Here is a 14548-nt window from a genome sequence, read left to right as displayed (position 1 = left end):
ACACACACGACTGCACTTGTGCACATTAATACTAAAAGCACAAACACACCGGCCTGGTCTGAGTGAAAGATGCACCACCACCACTACACACTTACATAAACATGAAGCACATGCTCACACTCGTACACACACCTCAGGACACACACTTTAGAGACACACCACACACCAAAACATTCCCATCAAAAGCATATAAACGTTTGGTACAGTTTGTGTGCAGTAGTTAACGACAGCGCCTCAGTATTAACGGTGCAGAGCGTAATTTGAAGTATGTGCTTCCCCCCTCTGGCAGGAAAATGTAACTGCAAGCAGCAAGTGAATTATTTCGTTTATTTTATTTAACAGATAAAGGTGATAAGAAAAGTCTCGATTTTAACTCATAAACCTAATTATATTTTTGCACGCTCAAATACGTTATACAAGTCCTCATTTCAGCTTATTTTTGGGGAAAAACAGGTGTCGGATTCTTTGTGCCTAAGATGAAAAAGACCATCCAGACTGTTATCAGTGAAAGGTGCAAAAACCAGCATCTGTGATGGTATAGGGGTATATCAGCATCCACAGCATGGGTAACATGCACACATGTAAAGGTAGTACCCTTGACCCGGAGGCGTATATATTGCGATTTTGGAGAGACACGTGCTGCCATCAAGGTGGCGTCTTTTCCTTGGAAGTACAGGCCTCATTCTGCACGAGTTACAACTCTGTGGCTTTGTAGACAGAGTGTGTGTGCTTGACTGGCCTGCCTGCAGTCCAGATCTGTCTCCTGTTGAAAATGTAAGGCTCATGACAAGCAGAATTGGGCGACTGCGAGCACGGACTGTCGAGCAGCTGAAGTCTGCATCTTGTTAATAGGAATGCTGAAGGAACACTGGGGGGAACACGCCCCTGTCCCAACTTTTTTGGAGTGTGTTGCAGGCATTGGATTCTAAATGTGTTTATACAGTATTAACAATCACTGACTGATTGTGTTCCTGTCCACAAAGCAAGATCTATAAAGACATGAAGAAAAAAACTCAGCCCCAGTCAACAGCTTTGGGATGAACAAGAACATCAACTGATCAGTGATCAGTGGCCAGCCTACAAACGATGCCGTGTTTTGATTAAATGGGCACAAATTCCCACTGATTGACTTTTTTCTTTGTCCTTTTGTCTGTTAAATAAAAGTTCAAACGCATCAACAAATGAGGTTGTTCATGTAAACGGTACAAATTCCCACAGTGTTGAAGAGACCTGCTGCACTGAGAATCACATTATCAGGATCAAATGCACAATTTTTAAACACACACACACACACACACACACACACACACACACACACACACACTGTAGTGGTGCTGAAGGACTGGGCAGGGTGTTTGTATATAATCTAATCTGTGATGTACTGTTATCATCACTGTTACCAGGGAAACATCCTTATGTTTTTAATTCATCACGTTTGCTCTGATTTTTTTTGGTGGACGATCCGGAGAGCGTCTGATCTCCTCCGAGCTCCACACCCTTCACAAAGTACCTTCTGATCCTCCTCTACAAAGTCCTCCAGTTTCATATCGGCCTCCTGCCCAAACCCGGATGAGTGTGTATCCCAGTGCTCCTGGACTCCTGGACTCTCTCTGTTCTACACGTTCATGCACTGGAGGAGACACACCGGTCATTAAAGTCCATCGTGCAGCATGTTTCGGGATCAGATCTGAAGGTGACGGACGAGCTCGGCCTCTGGAAACGCCGCACTTGTTGTTTGTGCCTGAATTCTGATGGAAAAGTTTGGTGAAAAATTCAGCCTATCCGACGTTCCCTTCACTCCAGATTCAGCCTCGGCACTCATGCCCTGCGTTCACTTCTTTAGTTTGTTAATGTAGCTGGTGAGGACCAAAAAACTGAAGCAAACGTCCACAAATGATCACAAACCTCCAGACGACACATCAAAAAATAACGTATTCAAACGTAAAAAGCCTTTTTATCTTTCGTTTATGTCTAACAATATGAATCAATTGTGCATTTACATCAGCAGACGATGCGAAATCACGTGAGCTTTCAAACCTTCCAGTCAAACTTCTGTCAGATTCTCGAATTTGCCGTGACGTCTAGATTAGGACTAAATGACATTATATTGAATTGAAGTCTTAATAATTTATTTAGATGTAATTTCCTGGGATTATTGTAATCAATATTTACTAGTTTTGAAAACGTTCTGATGTTTGAGTGAATAACTACTAGATTGTTGGTACAGTTCCACCTTCTGACACCTTCAGAACCATTTGGTTCCATACAAATTGATACCAGATTATTAATCACTATTAATCAAAGCATTCATAGATCACAGACTAGAACCTGCCTCCTCGGATGCGTACACCATCCAGCGGAGTCTCGGCTGATTTAGAAACCCTGTTCCGTTTCCTCCGAATTCTCTCATCTGTCAGATCAGCGCCTGAACCGGGCACTAGGAGTCGCTGTGGTGGTGCCAAGGAAGCTACTCATCCGGCCTTTCCTCCCTCAGACACACCACCAGAGCACTTCAAGCTCGTGAGTTCGAATCTCAACTATACGCAGACTTGATTGGCTAATTTATGATTCCTCGTGACTGCTGCGATGGCAGCCTCTGCTGGCCGGTCGAGGTGCTGCACAGAGACGGTGAATAATGGAGAGCAGTGTGTGTGTAACTCCCCAACCTTTTTTGCACCACAGACCGGTTTCATATAAGATATAATTTCATGGACTAGCGGAGGCGGGAGGATTTAAAATAAAATTATAGAGCGAGCATAATAAAAAACACAGAAAAAAGTGCAAAACAATACTACTCAACGAAACGCTCCCACCTAGTGGTGATGGGAGACAATAACACCCGAAATGTGTTGTAGCGATCTCTAATTATTTATTCTTTCTGTTCAGCCCGGTAATAAATGACCAGTCGTGGCCCGGTGGTTGGGGAGCACTATTGTTCACGATACTGATCCCTGTGTGAACCCACCTTGTGCAGGTGAAAAGAAGCGGTTGGCAAATGCACACGTGTCAGAGGAGACTCATTTACACCAAACGTTTGGCTGATCTCAATTTCTGTCAGTTTTAGCTGTGATAAGAACTGAAAACATCACACGTCTGAGCTGATTATATTTGAGAAAAGGGAAAATAGTAAAATTATCAGATTTTTCACCAAACTTAATTTAGGGCTTATGAACGAGACTCTCTTTTCAGGACTGGACTCACGAGAGTCTCATTTGTACACGAGTGCTCGATTCTATCTTTCCGTAATTGTAAAGTTTGGGGGAAACTGCTGGAGCTGGACAGGGTACAATTTGTTAAAAGCAATATTTATACATATAAAAGATCAGCGTTACGCTGATGATGATGATGATGATGAAGCCTGTCGTTTTGTAAACGTCGTATGGAATAAGATGCCTTCACTATTCTGTAGCCTTTTCTGTTTTCTCTACTGATGCTCGCTTTTTGTCGTAGATGCTTCTCAGTGACCCCTGTTCTTTATTTTGAACCCTGATTAATGCATATTATTCATATCAACTTCCGTTTATGTTTACGTTTGTGGATTTAGGCCATGGCAGTGCTCGGACGAGTCCCGCACGTTTAAAAAAAAAAAAAAAAAAAAAAAAAAAAAACAGGCAAAAATATCAATCCAATCCGTCCAAGTGACCTAACTTTGTTGTTTGCTAAACTTTGTACACTGTATTGTTGTCCATTGGGGGAGTGGCTCTTGGTCACGTGACTCAGTTTGTCCAATCCTGCCAAGTGGGCCGGACATATCTCTCAGGACGCTACGAGGACGCCGCTGGCGCGGTAAAATCAGGGTCTCCCAGTGGTCAAGTTGTGTGTATGAGTGTGTGTATGGGTGTGAGAGATTGTGTGTGTGTGTGTGTGTGTGTGTGTGTGTGTGTGTGTGTGTGTTGCGTGTACGTCTTTAAAAGTGCTTCCTGAATTCCTGGGTTAACACGTAAATCTTTGATCTGTTGAGTTCTGATGGAGTCGAGTAGCCAGACGAAGCTGATTTTAGTGGCTAGTGTTTGTACAGACGTTCTAGACGCATGCAGACGCAGTACGTTAGAAACCCTGTATATCTGATTTGTACTTTCACTCTTGTATTTAGTTGATGATTTTTACGTATTTATTTCTGGATTTCTGGTTGATTTCTTTTGTACGGTTTGGATTCAGTTGAGTGATCCGTCATGCGGCCCTTATTTTGTGAAGATTCTGTTCTGTATGTATAGATGATGTGTGCAGATATTCCATAAACACTGAATAAATCCTGCAAACTTTATTCTGGCCTCGTCGTCTGTGCTCTGGATCCTCTTTTTAATTACGGGCTGCTGTTCCACAAGTGTCACTGGCCACAGTCAAGCGTGCTTTAAAAAAATTCCTCATGTGATCAGCAGCAAAAATTTAAGGTGTCAGTTTTGGAGCAGGAGCGTTGCGCGTTGGTGTGACTGGACGGTGCCACCTCTGTTCCAGCAGCTTTAAATTAACCACAGACTAATTTTTTAATGGTTTATGATTTACATTTGACCATCAGGACACATTTCCTCAAATATGGGGGGGGGGGGGGACTGATGAGTCCTTTTGGCTGCTCTCACTAAGTGACACCACAGATGACCATTTGTACGCCGGAAGCCTTTCCTGACCCTCAACCCTCCTAACCCTATTTATCTGGGCTTGGGACCTGCACTAAGGGTGCACTGTTAGGTCCATCCCTTCCCCAAATAGCTAGGTTCATGTCCCAGCCTGGCAACCTGGGATTCAAACTCCTGGTACAAGCAGCGCAGCTCTTGGGATGTGTTACGCCTCTGGACCTCACAAAGAAAAGAACATTATTATAGAAATTATTTTAAAAACGTTTTATTATGTTTTTTGATGTAGTTTGAGTTGTTCAGACCATAAAAGTGTTTTAATTATTTAGACACAGTTGCATGAGGCCTAAAACAATCTTACAACCACCTTAAATATTAGGCTACCTAAATCTAAGAGCTCTTTTTATCCTCGGCACGGGTTTAAACTTATTTGTATTTGTATTTATTAAACATGCATCTAATACATCCTTAGTTCCCTGGAAAATGATTGAACGGATGTCGGTGTTACAGAAAAATGAACAACTTTGCCTGTAAACAAAATCGTAATCACAACATGTGCTCAAACGTCCCCCTAATATTAATGTAAAAATTTATAAATCAACATATTTGACCTGCTAGCTTTGCATTGTTATGATCCATCAGTGTTCCCCCACCCCCCAAATATTCAGTTCATAGCTACGGCTTTGATTATTGCTTAGAAACAATAAAATGCCAGTAACAGTTCACATAAGACATAGTTTGTACAATTTCGATCAAAGACATCCAGCCTTGTCCATAAAAGAACGCCGTGGCTGCTGGTTTTAAATCCAAACAAGCTAAAACTTCACCAGGTTAATCTGATCCATAGCTAATAAGAGGAATCAGGTGAGCGTCTACCTGGCCGGTGTATCTAACCTGCTACACTGGGTCTTCATGAGTGTGTCAGCATTAGCACGAGCATATTGACTCCAATACAGAAGCTCTAAAGCAAATTCTGGACATAGCAGGTCAGTAAAGTACATTTAATAACTTAAGAGGGTCTCCTGTCCATGTGAGCGAGTTTGCTGGACGCTTCTAGTCTGAGAAACAGCCCGGGGGTGAACACAGCACCTCCAGATGAACTCCCAAATCAATTAGTCTGGGTTATGATGAATCAATAATCCTCTTAATCTCCGAGCAGATCATCCATGAATGTTCAAAACATCTTTAAAGCAAATGTTTCCCATTCGCTGAGAGGATTAGCTGCTAATATCTTAATAAGCACTGATTAAACCGTATAGGTTTATTTAATCCTGATGATAATGTGGATAACCTGGATATGAATCGTAATCTTTGACTCTGTGTGTGCAGAAAGGCCGCAGCGAGTCGTATCGGGTTAGTTTTTGTCGTTTATGTAGATGTATCTTTGCATAAACGACAGATTTATCATGTGTAATTACCCGCCCCGACTGCACGAATGCCCACTGTGAGCGGAGGCCAAAATGGACCCGGCGGTGCCGGACTACATGAATACAGAGAGCGGAAAATCAGCGCACAATGTCTCAGTTAAAAACAAGTGTTGATGCGCTGTGCAGGCAGGAGTCTCTAATTTGTACGGCAGTCTGCAGAGCGGAGGGCCCCGCGCACCATGTGCCGCATGTGGTGGGATTCCCAGGCTTTCCCGAGCTTCAGCCGCGTCTGACTGGCACTGATTAAGGTTGCCGAATTGAGCACGTAGAGTCTTTGCTGTTTGCTGGATTGGACCGTGTGGGACCTACGTGAGCTCATGAGAAAAACTTTCATTATTTGTTGATCTGTTAACTTGAGGTGCACTGAGCACCTTGTCGTGTTCATGGAAGCAGCTCAGGAATCCATTATGAGATATAACCATAAAGGGAAGCACATGCTCACCAACCAAACTGTGGCATTCAGCTCAGAGGGTATTAAGCAAACATTGCCCACATTTAACCCACCACTACCCACCTATAATGTTGGCACACTCAAGGTTAGGTCCATGAATTCATACTGTTTACTCACAGCAAAGAAGCAATAACTTTACAATCTTTAGCTGCTCGGTTTTGGTGAGCCTGTGCCCACTGTAGCCTTAGATCCTCAAAGTCCGACATGTTCCTCTTTGGAACTTCTGATCAACAGGGCGTGTTTGCAAATATAACTGAGACTCACTGGATTTTTAGTTTTTGCACGATTCTGTGGAAACTTTTGAGACCCTAAGCACTTTCCCACACTGAAACCACCCACCTGGCACCAACTATCATGAAGAACCTCCAGTAGTTCCACTGCTGCAGCTTATGTTGGCAGGTAAGTGAGTTTTACTGTTTCTTAAGCAGATTTTGCTGTATATTTTTAACTATTAATGTACTTTTTTGGAACCAGACCATGAGCCCTCTGGAAACGAAACCTGTGCAAGACAACTGAGCATCTGACCACGTCGTTCTGGAACTGATGGAAACCTGCAGGGTTGCAGGTACCTGAGCTTATACACAAAGAATCGAACCCAGAGAGGATTAAACCAAAAGGTAAAATATAGAATGTGCTCACACTGACACTCACACTTATCGACTGATTTAAAGACTGGTTAACCAGTGCATGTCATTTCTGAGTCGCGTATATGGTATAATAACCACATTATTTATATTTATCTAATGATTTATAACAAAGTGGCTCATTTGAATAGAACATTTCCTGCTCATGGCCGGTTAATAGTGCTTTAATAAAAGGATAAATAAATAAATAAATGTATAAAATATAAACATAAAACAATAGGATGGAAGAAAACTTGAATGATGTTACAGTTTGAGAACATCTAAGATCTTCTTGAGTCCATCTGTAAGTGGCGTAGTGAATAAATGCTGCTTTGCTATGTTTGGTTTGAATTCTGGGCAGAATTGTCTGAGCCACCACTGAAGAATTATTTCTGCTATGTACTAATATATGAGCTAGTAGGGCTAAAATACATATAAAATATAATAATATATTTTTTTTTATTTGAATTGTATAGTTTGCTTGTTTATTTATAAATTTTTTTCCGTGCACATTTTGACTATCAGCCTATTTGATAAACCTGTTTTATAACCTTTATAACCTATTTTATAATCCTTGGACACTCCTTAAAGACACTACAGCTCATCAGTTACTAACTAGAGGTCAAATAGATGCAATAATGGGGCTAAAGGAACAGAAAATATTGTTAGATCACTCAATTACTGTCAGTGAACCCCTGATCCTCCCCCCTTTTCATCTGTTTCTCTTTTTTTGAGTAAATCCAGCCTTAATCCTGTTTGACACTGGAGATTATATGGATTACACGGATTAGCCCACTTAAGAAGGATTTACTGTTATAGAAAAACATTTACTTTTTTATCATGTGAATAAAGAAGCTGCAGTTTCCTAAAAAACCATCCAGACTCGGTCCGTTTTGTGTTGCGTTCATCTGCTCTGACCCCCAGCACACTAACGCACTGTAGGAAGTAATGCATCACGGGCCATGCGGTGAGACGTCTCATTTATAACGTTCAGCATCCGAGCGTCTGTTCCAAACAACAATAAAAAGTTGGAGGTGCATGTGTTGCATGTGTTGTTATTCCCATGCGCGCTCCCGGTCTGCAGCGGTCAGTGCGCACCGCGCGCCCCGCTCCGCGCCCCCCGCGCTCCGGGTAATTGATTGTGTGAAGGTGGCGGTCACGGTGGCGCCGTCTGCGTCCCTGTCCACCTGTCCTGTGTGGCCAGTTTCTTCTGAAAACGCGTGAAATCTAAAACAAATTCACCAAAACGCGCAAAGAAAGAGAAAAAGATCATTTATAGTGTTTAAACTGATTGGGGGGGGGGAAGGGGGGTAGTAACTGGCGCATCCGCAGAAAAAAGCGCTCAAAAATATTGGGACAGAAAATCTGCAGCGCTTTTTATAACGCAAATTACAAGCACCTGTTTATCAGTCCAAAACTGTTCTAAATAATCTGATTAAATCACTTACCTATTTACAAATTATAATGTAAATGTAATAGATGTCATTTCACTGTAAATGTGGAGTAAAATCTTAGGGTTAACCCCAAACCCTAACCTTAAACTCTAAATAAATTTTAATGAATTATATTTGCATACACATTAGTCACTGATTAAAAAAGCTGTATAAAGTAATAATGTAAAGATGTAAAGTATATGTAAGTATAAAGTAATAATGTAAAGATGTAAAGTATATGTAAGTATAAAGTAATAATGTAAAGATGTAAAGTATATGTAAGTATAAAGTAATAATGTAAAGATGTAAAGTATATGTAAGTATAAAGTAATAATGTAAAGATGTAAAGTATATGTAAGTATAAAGTAATAATGTAAAGATGTAAAGTACTGACCGGTGTCCATAAATAAACTGCTGCATCTAAAAGTCTAAAAATAATATCTTAGATGAATTCGTTGTTTTATTAATTCAATTATTAATTCTGTTGTAAAATAAGTTATTTAAATACACAAACTATTTTTCTATGATACTAAATCAGACAGTTTAATAAACCACTATAAAACAAGTCATTCCATTAAAGTTGAACTACTTTTTTAAATTTCTTTAGATTATTTTAATGTGAGAGTTTTGAAGGGACTTGAACATGTTCTCCAGTCTTTTTTTCTCAGTGCAGTAAACGTCTTCACATTGAACACATGAGGTTGTAAAATGCTCGGGTTTTGTGTTTGCCTTTGATTCCACACTTGTGGATTTTGCTGCATGGTGCCAGGCTTTCATCTGAACACCAAAAGCCCTTTATCAATCGGCTCGAGGGGTCATTAAGCAACAAGCAGGAGTAAATGCTCTCGGTATTTGAAGGACGTGGTGCGTATGGTTGGGTTCTAGAGGGGGGCTGGTAGCAGCGGCGTGGCTCTCAGTGGTGGCCAAACGGGGCTGGTACCTGAGATGCTGACTGGTTGGAGTCGATCAACATCTCTATTCAAACCAAGATGAAGGGGCGAGGGGGGCTTTTTTTTTAGAATGGGGGGTGAAAAAGTGGGACCCCGTTATGAAGTGTCGTGGGCCCGCGTGGCTGTGGGTGCAAGCTGCAGCGCGAGGCGAGGCACACGGTCCGTGGGAATCTGAACACTTGCGCCGCTCGACGAGTCAAAGAGATGAATAAACACCGCAGCCTGTATGCTAAAGAGCGCATCTGAAACACGGCGCGCATAAAAAGGAGGTGATAAATGTGCACCAGTTTGGATTTGCGTTGTTCTGATAGAACGGCTATATTGCAGCCACAGGTCCGTGCAAAATTGTTGTAAACGGGTCAGAAGTTGAGAAGACACTTGCTGAATGTGGTTATTCACTGCAGAACCTGCACACATACCTGCTTTCAGATCATGTTTACTCAGTCAGGTGGCACATTCAGCCAAAGGTGCGCCAGTTTGACAACGCGCAAAGCTGCAATATGCTTAATCCTCACCAGCCTCCGAATTCATGGGTGTATTTTAAGGTCGTTATCACAATATATATTAGGGAGGGACACGTCCCCCACAAATTCAGATATGCTCAACATTTCATACTATTATACAAAGATAAAAATTATAAATTATTTTCCTCTCATTAGGTCTGGGTCTTGGTGCCTTAAATAAGAAACTGCTGGAACATTTATGGCACTGCTGGAGACTTTTACTCCTGTAGCATAAGCGGACAGTTTTGTTTACTTCAGTCCAGAAATTCAGGCTGCTTTATGCACAATATATAATATGGAAGGCTTTTACAAGATTTTGGAGTGACAAATATATGTACATGACAAATATACTGTGGGGTATATATTGTTAATAGCAAGAAGTGACCGATGCAGCTGACCTTAAAGCATATAAGCAGTGCAGGTCTAGACTGCAGCCCACACTTGTATGTCATTGTTAGGAACCCCTGCTTTTTGGAGAAGTCCTACCTGGACTGTCTAAGATTATGTTAAATTAGTCCTTTAATAACTGCGTGCCTGTTATTAATATGACTTGAAAGATAATAAGAGCACATTTTATACAAACCAGAAGGGTTCACAAATTTGTTCTTGCAGTAAACATTTAAATGCCCGGATACCTGAAACACTTGTTGCATTTCAAGGGTGCGGCTGTTTTTTGTTTTGAGCTACTCAAGTGACACTTTTCTTCTTTAAACTTGTAGACAGGGGTAAATAAGTCATTCTGGGTGATTATGTTCAGCACTGGGTCCATTCTTAAAATGAGATTGGGTGCGAGACGTGAGCGCACGTTTAATTGATGGGACTCGTGACCGCGCACGTTGTGGAGTATTGCATGGTCTGTGTACCATTGTGCTTTATTGCATTGCATTGTGCTGCATTGTATATTGCATTGTGCTGCATTGTATATTGCATTGTGCTGCATTGTATATTGCATTGTGGAACCGACAGCGCTCGTGCTCTAACCAGGACGCACCGTCCTCCGGTTAGAGCCCAAGCGATACAATACAACACAATATAATCGAATTCAGCACTACCTGCTTTTACAAGGAGACTAAAAGGGTGACACAAGGGGTCAACCGGCCCGTCTGACCCTTACAGATCCCGGCGCGTTTTTGCGCATTGTCCGGTGTGCGCGGCTCGAAAAAGGCGCACGTGGACAAACCCAAACCCACTTCATTAATTTTAAGAGCGGGAGGAGAGAGGAAACATGTGTCCTTCAACACCTTGTTAATACCGAGTGGCTCTTTTATTACCGGTCACTGTTTGTTTTGCCTCTTTTCACTCAGCATTTGACGCGACTCGATTATGTTCCGTTCATTCATGCAGCAACAGGCTGTTTAAAGAGGAAACCAACAAAGGATTTATTACTCCAATAAGTGATGCATAAATCACATATTAGCCTGTACAAGTGTCTACTATACACTTTTATTTTATAGCAGGAATTATGTTTATATAATTAGTTTTCTGAAAATAATAAACGTTTAGCAGATAGTAAAATGTTGACTTAACCATGATGCATTTAAAAGGCACACATTCGTCCTCTTAAACTTGGTTTTGTTTACTAATTGTTTTTAAGGGTTAGTTTGGCATTTTTATATTCTTTAGAACTTTCCTACTGCTTAATCTAATGCTTATGGATCTGTGCATTTACAGTCTCCTGCAAAGATCTGAATACGCCTGGTTACAATTTCATGTTCTGCTGAAGTGAAAAAGCAAAATCGGTAAGAAATTATTATTATTATTATTATTATTAATAATTATTATTACTATTATTATTATTACTATTATTATTGTTATTATTATTATTACTATTATTATTATTATTGTTATTATTATTATTATGATTACTATTGTTATTATTATTGTTATTAATATTATTATTGTTATTATTACTATTACTATTATTATTAATAGTATTACTATTATTATTGTTGTTGTTATTAATATTATTATTGTTGTTATTATCAATATTATTATTATTATTGTTATTATTATTATTATTACTGCAAAAATTTATCATATTGGAAACAATAAAAAATAAAATGTTCCATGACATGAGGCATAGCTATACCACGTTTACTCATATTAAATTTTTTAAGAGTGTTAAATTCCGCAAGCAATTTGCGTCCTGTAGAGAGAATATTTTTACTTCAGAGTTCTACAAAATATCAGATCTCATAAGAATTAATTATTAAATATATAAATTATAGTGTTAATAAAATAACATGTATGACAGGCTGAAAAATTCAATACAATCTATAAAAATGATTTTATTATTCATTTATTAAATAATTTAAAGTCGTACTGCATGTCTATAGAGAACAGGAGTCTTTAATGTTTAATTATTTACTGTATTTATAAAATTATTTAATGGTAAATCACCTTCACAGGTATCTAAAGATACCCCACACCCACCCTAAGTGACAAGTGTTTTGTTTTGTTTTTTTTGCCATAAATGCTACTGATTAAGCCCTATTTTCATATTATTGATTATTATTATTATTATTATTATTATTATTATTATTATTTGCAGTTTAAATGCACTTTACACATGTGTTTCCACCTGAATATAAATTATATTGTTTACTTCTGTCTATTTTTTGGTCACTCAACGTGTCACTGCGTTTTGTTCTAAAATATTTTTAACTTGATTTAAAAACTCTGGCACATAAAATGAATCTTTATAATCAGATCCAACAGATTTTATTTAACTTTATAATGTTTTTTATTTATTTCTGTTTATTTTCATGAATCTTTTAATTCCACAGAATTATCTGCTGTATTATAATGAGGTGAATAATTAATAATCTGGGTGTAACAACCAGTCAGATGTCAAAAACTATTTGTATAAGAAAAGCCGCAGTGTGTTGCGCACTCGTGGGCGTGCACTAGAGGGGGTGTGGCATGCCATTAGGTGCGCTGTCTCGGTCCGTGCTCAGCGCTGATTGGCTGGAGCGGACCGTTAATGGCACGCGACTGTAGATGTGTGTATAAAAGCGCACGGCGTGTCGGCTTGTTGTTAAAGCCCCGGCGGTGAGATGATGATGATGATGGAGACCGTGTTGGACCCCTTCTCAGGTTTGGACTCGTTCCCCTATTTTGATGAGGATGACTTCTTCACTGACCGCTGCTCCCGCGAGCACATGGACACCGAGGACTTTCTGGACGACGACGTTGACTTCCTCGCCAGCCAGATCCAAGAGTACTACGGGGACGACCGGATGGCGCACGACGACGATTATGGATGCGACCCGGGTCGATTTTCATCCTCCTCTTCCTCCTCATCACCTTCGTCCTCCGGTGACGGCGGGCTCCAGATGAAGAGACGCAGGCGCGCCAGGTCCGACCAGGAGATGCAGCAGCTGCGCCAGGCGGCCAATGTGCGGGAGCGCCGGCGCATGCAGTCCATCAACGATGCGTTCGAGGGTTTGCGCTCCCACATCCCCACGCTGCCCTACGAGAAGAGACTCTCTAAAGTGGACACGCTGCGCCTGGCCATTGGATATATCAACTTCCTAGCCGAGCTTGTGCAATCCGACGCACCGATCCGCAATCCTGGGCATGAGGCCCTGAACCAACCCAAAAAAGTCATCATCTGCCACAGAGTGACCAGTAAGTTATTAATATAATTTATCATAAACATCATACTATTATTATTATATTCATATTGTGTAATTATTGCTTATTATTATTACTAATAATGAAATCCTTTTTTCTCCTGCAGGATCCCCGTCTCCTGATGACCCAGATTACGGGTTGCCCCCCCTGGCCGGTCACTCCCTGTCCTGGACGGACGAGAAGCAGCTCAGGGAGCAGAACATAATCCGCAGGGCGAAAGTTTGGACCCCTGAGGACCCCCGCAAAGTGCACTTCAAATCCGCCGTCACAAACCTCGAGAACGAACCTCCTCACTTTCAGCTGATGGCATAAGAACCGGACTGTGGGAACTTACAACGTGTTTATATTCGGATGTAAATATTTGCGCATATTAATATTATTATTATTGTTGTTATTATTATTGATTCAGCTCTTCAGTCTGAACCGAACTGCAATCATTGTGTCGGGTGTCGTATTTAATTGCTGGAATTATTTGATAATATATTATTTTTCTAATTTAACGTTGATTTCACCTCCAACGAGACAGAACCTATTTTTTATAAAAATGAAATGTACCGTGACTCACGTGGTCTTTATTTATACTGATGATTCAATAAATTCTCCTATTGATTCATTTCAACTCGACTCCTTCAGTTTGTGTTTTTCTAAATGATGATCTTAATAAAAGATTTATTACAAAATACAGTGACATAATTTATTTCTATTACTGTTCTCACAGTGCAGATCATTTCTGTAAACAATTATATTATTTATTTTTTAAAGAAATTATTGAGCCATATATGAGACTTGTCTTCCAGTGCCAAACCTAGAAAGTACTTTTCCTGTCTTTATTTTATGTGAGCACAAACTCATCATGCTGATCACCAGTGATCTGAGTCTGAACAGTAAATGATCAAGTTTAAAATAGAAATATAATGAAATATAATTTCACAGCTCTACTGAACAAAATACAAT

At 40.2% G+C, this 14548-nt stretch overlaps 2 protein-coding genes across 4 annotated transcripts in view; both read left to right on the top strand.

Moving 5' to 3' along the window:
• Positions 1-443, top strand: part of dlgap1a (discs, large (Drosophila) homolog-associated protein 1a) — a 16409-nt gene extending 15966 nt beyond the window's left edge. For all 3 annotated transcript variants that reach the window (XM_062987324.1, XM_062987323.1, XM_062987322.1), the window contains one exon: positions 1-443. This exon is cut by the window's left edge and continues 276 nt beyond it. The gene's annotated coding sequence lies outside the window, so the exon portion shown is untranslated.
• A 12580-nt stretch (positions 444-13023) lies between these two features.
• ptf1a (pancreas associated transcription factor 1a) lies at positions 13024-14147 on the top strand. Its single transcript, XM_062987977.1, has 2 exons — positions 13024-13588; positions 13701-14147. Exons 1-2 carry the CDS (start codon positions 13024-13026, stop codon positions 13904-13906), a joined length of 771 nt encoding a protein of 256 aa, XP_062844047.1. The 3' UTR covers positions 13907-14147.
• Positions 14148-14548: the final 401 nt, after the last annotated feature.

Source organism: Trichomycterus rosablanca, chromosome 25, assembly GCF_030014385.1.
Source record: "Trichomycterus rosablanca isolate fTriRos1 chromosome 25, fTriRos1.hap1, whole genome shotgun sequence".
In the NCBI taxonomy this organism is placed as follows: Eukaryota; Metazoa; Chordata; class Actinopteri; order Siluriformes; family Trichomycteridae; genus Trichomycterus; species Trichomycterus rosablanca.
Note: the sequence above shows the minus strand (reverse complement) of the source record. Positions and strands in the feature narration are given on the sequence as shown.

Coding starts and splice junctions, on each gene's coding strand:
- ptf1a (XM_062987977.1), top strand. CDS start 13,024: ATGATGGAGACCGTGTTGGACCCCTTCTCAGGTTTGGACTCGTTCCCC. Junction 13,589..13,700: donor CATCTGCCACAGAGTGACCA/GTAAGTTATTAA, acceptor TTTCTCCTGCAG/GATCCCCGTCTCCTGATGAC.